This window comes from Anarrhichthys ocellatus, unplaced genomic scaffold (genome assembly GCF_004355925.1).
Source record: "Anarrhichthys ocellatus isolate YVR2014 unplaced genomic scaffold, GSC_Weel_1.0 scaffold4033, whole genome shotgun sequence".
NCBI lineage: Eukaryota > Metazoa > Chordata > Actinopteri > Perciformes > Anarhichadidae > Anarrhichthys > Anarrhichthys ocellatus.
Window position 1 is genome coordinate 1 of NW_022284007.1, and position 4,300 is coordinate 4,300.

Sequence of the window (4,300 nt, forward strand, 5' to 3'; positions counted from 1 at the left end):
AGAGGATACTAGAGGATACTAGAGGGTGCGAGGATGTGAGAGAGGATACTAGAGCCCGTCTACAAACCAAATATCAGGAGACACTTACGTATATAATACCCACTCACAGCTCTGACCGGTTTCCTCTCCAGAGCAGCCGAGGCTCATGGGTATCGTAGTATTTAGAGTACCAGTACCAGCAACCCCTCACATTCCACATCTGTACGTGTGACTCCCTGGTGTTTCTCTCTCCAGGTGTGGTGTTCCACTACAGAGCCAACACCAGCCGCTACACTCTGGACTTCTCTGGAGCCGTGGAGGCGTGTCGCTCTGCAGGCGCCACCATCGCTACACCCGAACAGCTCACGGCTGCCTTTGAGGACGGCCTGGACCAATGTGACGCCGGCTGGCTCTCCGACCAGTCGGTCAGGTGTGTAATGAAATCTACATTTACTGCGTCTGTATCTATATCTGTACATGTGTCTGTGACTGTGACTGTATCTGAGAGGTTTCATTTTTCTGTAGTTCAGCAGCTGAACACCTTCCTAAATACTCAAAACTAATAATTGTTTTGTTGGAAGCTGACTCCACTCCACTAACTCCGGCAGAAAATAAGATCTTAAGGACCACAAATATTGACAGTAATGACATTTATTTATGTTTGTTTGTCAGGTATCCAATCACAGAGCCTCGTCCCGGCTGTGCAGGAAACCTGTTGAGCCGACCGGGAGTGAGAACGTACGGCGTCCGAGACCCGACAGAGGAGTACGACGTGTACTGCTACGTAGATAAACTACACGGTGAGCAGTACAAGTACAAGCAAGAACATTTAACGGAAAAGTTACATATCGAAATCAGTCTGATGTCTGAGTGTTTCAACGAGTCAGAGCTAGCATTAGCTTAGCTTAGCATAAAGAATGGAGGCAGGAGGAAACAGGGGGGTCAATCTAACTTGCTGGACCCGGGGGTGGGTGGTCAGACTTTTGGCGAATGGAATTTTACGTTCGGGGATGCGCGGCACTTTTTGCATTTTTACTCGCTGAAAGTTCTGTCAATCACCACCAGTCTTCGACTACCGCATTCCTGAGACTCTGACGCGTCCAAGGCGGGCTCATCGACCGATGAGCTACAGCCACATACACACACAGGGACTGGAATTCAGACGAGAAAATCCCATGGATGAGAGCCAGAAACAGGCTCTGAGAGGAGCCTGGCTCTCAAAAAGCATTCTTCACTTTATCCCAGCCAAACTTTTTTGAGGGACTACTGACAGGTTGTGCTATGATTTGGGAGAGTTTTTAGGCTCTCAGCTGCATTATTTCAAAAACATAATAAAAGTGCTTTTTATTCAGGCGAACCTGAATATTTTCAATTTGAGCTGTGTAATATCTTCATGTACTATATTAACCAGCAACATATACACAATATTTACCCATCTGAACAATTTCACAAGTGTTATCTGAATTATAGCATCAAAGATTATTAAAATAGACCTTGTAGTTACAGAATTGCAGTCTCTTTAGTATGGGTATGCCATTTTCGAGCAGAGGCCTACAAATAGGGCTCGAGTTTAAAATGTTTTAAAACCACCAAATGTTTATTTTTTATCTGTTTTAGTTTGTGCACAAATTAAACTAAACTAAAGTATAAAAAACATACAATGTTTGAGTTACTTTGGACAAAATCGTCTTATTAATATGAATCTAAATGCAGGATTTTTTTCAGTGTTTTCAGCTTGAGATGCATCATGTGGCTGATTCAGCTCTGCAGCTGATTGGTTGATGGATCTTTAAGTTACCTGATCAGAGCTGTAGGTAGCATCATCAGAGTTAAACAGTCAATAAACTGCTGAATTAAACCAGAATCAGTTGAAGTTTGCTGCTCCACAACATGCATCATTAAATCATTAAATCCTTTCCTGTCTCTTAAATGAACTACGTACTAACTATTGAATGAACTTTGTGTGTCTGAAGGCGATGTCTTCTTCCCGTCCTCCGTCAGCGGTAAGCTCTCGCTGCAGGAGGCCAGAGACGAGTGTGAGAAGCACGACGCCGTGTTGGCGTCTCCCGGTCAGCTGTTCGCGGCCTGGAGGGCGGGGCTTAACCGCTGTGACTACGGCTGGCTGTCGGACGGCAGCGCCCGCTACCCGGTCACCGTCCCCAGGCCTCAGTGCGGAGGAGGCCAGCTGGGGGTCCGCACGCTCTACAAGTACAAAAACCAGACCGGCTACCCGAACCCCACCGACAGACACGGACTCTACTGCTTCAAGGGTGAGACTGAAACCCATCACACAACTATTTATTACACGGAACGGAGTTTAGCCTTTTAGACTCTGACCTTTAAGTGGCTTCAGAGCAGCAGGAGTTACAAACAGATCGATGCTATAAAATACTTTATTGTTGACTTCCTACGATTTCTCTTAAGATGTGAGTTCTTGTTCCCTCTGCTGGCGGGATGGAAAAGCAGGTTTTCTTTAAACAATCTCCAAAACGACACCGTTTATCAGCTAGAAGCTGTAAAACCGCGTCATTATAGTCAGATTTTAATCTTTCCGACGGTCCTTGAACACATCACGTGTGACGAACGCTTCCGTCAGAAAAAGCAGTCAAAACAAAGCTTTAAAATATTGATATTTTATCACAAACATTTTATTCTACATGTTGTCTTTATAAATGTCTCCTGTAATAAAGAGTTCACTTCAACCAGAGTGTGTTAAACATTAAAGTGTGAAACTATGACGTCATGATTGATTCATCTGAGACCAACAGTCATGTGACAACAAGGAGACACTTTGACTGAACTACAGGAAGTGAACACAGAGAGGAGACTGTAGAAATGTACATAATCTATTACATTACATTACATTACATTACATTTAGCAGACACTTTTATCCAAAGCAACTTACAATTCAGATTCTATCACATTTCTACACCGTAGGCACAGCTACGGGAGACATTTTGGGGTTAAGTGTTATGGAGGAACACTTTTCCTTTTTTTTACGAGGGGAAAACCCAACGCATGCACTCTAACACAGATCTAGATCCAGCAGAAAGGGGGACGGGTCCCTAATGGTTCACAGCTGGACCCGGACCAACAAACACAGACAGAGGGAGGGAGGGAGGGACCATGTAACATGGTCATTAAAACAAAGAGTACATTAGTCTGTGCTGCTAAGAACCTGGTGTTCACTTTCACAGACGAGCTAACGGCTAACAGCTAACGGCTAACTGACGTAAAGGAGAGTTCATGTACAGTGAAGTGACAGCACGAGGACAGACCCCAGCACAGCCACATGACAGCAGCCAAACACATGACCTCAAATCTGGGCAGAGCTGACCTCAGTCAGGGTCTCCGACACGCTGCGAAACACCAGACCAGGACTCAGCTGGTCCACAGAGACCGCAGACCAGGAAACACCTTTAAGAGTGTTCAGTGGTGGAAGAAGTACAGGAACACGAGGTCTCCACCCAACACCACCCGCCCGAAACCCGTACCTAACACCACCCGACGTAAACCACCCCCGCCCCCCTGCGGGGCCCTGACAGCCCGGTTGGAGGGAGTCAGTACCGTTTATTGAAGCATTATGTGACGTTAACTATATGAACTCAACACAAAGGAGCATTGTGTGAGCTATGGAGGCCTGCTCCCTGTCTCCTCTCATATGGAACGTATTCCATCATAATGAGACGTACATCTTTTGGTCTGTTTAGGATTGTAGCTCGTGAGCGTTTGGAGAACAAAGATGGATTCAGGCTTTAAGAAGAGAAACCAGTTCACTGTAGACTCGCATATCATTTACCTAAAAATAAGACCACATCATTAGTGACGGTTGTTATTCTGACTCAGGTGACTTCATGCTGCTGCCTTTCCTTTTATAGCTGTGAGCTAACGGCAGTCTGACAGACAGCTACGTCATTAGCATTTTCCAGATATTACCGTTTTCTTATTTTAGTGAGTCACTACGATTCTGATTCATTCTGGAAACATTTTTGTCTCGGACACAACTGGTGTTAGCTCCACCGGACTGGACCCAGACTCTGGGTTTAGCATGTTTTAGCCCTCTCAAGTCAAGTCACTAACACCACCCGTCCAACACCACCCGTCCAACACCACCCTGTCCAACACCACCCGCTCAACACCACCCTTCGAATACCACCCTCTCACCATCATTTATTTGATACTCTGACTCCTTGTGAAACACAGAACAATGTTCATGAACTTTAATATCTTCAGTCATTGATGAAGTTTGTTATGAAAATGATGAATAATGACAATATAAACTCACTAAACGGTCAACTGAAATCAGATTCTTTTTTTTTT

At 45.0% G+C, this 4,300-nt stretch overlaps 1 protein-coding gene across 1 annotated transcript; it reads left to right on the forward strand.

The window, feature by feature from the left end:
- Positions 1-158: 158 nt before the first annotated feature.
- On the forward strand, positions 159-2,484 carry LOC116379278 (aggrecan core protein-like; the record flags this gene model as incomplete). Its single annotated transcript, XM_031841216.1, has 3 exons — positions 159-409; positions 652-779; positions 1,953-2,484. Coding segments are annotated over 3 exons (735 nt in total), but the record flags the coding sequence as incomplete, so codon positions are not given.
- Positions 2,485-4,300: the final 1,816 nt, after the last annotated feature.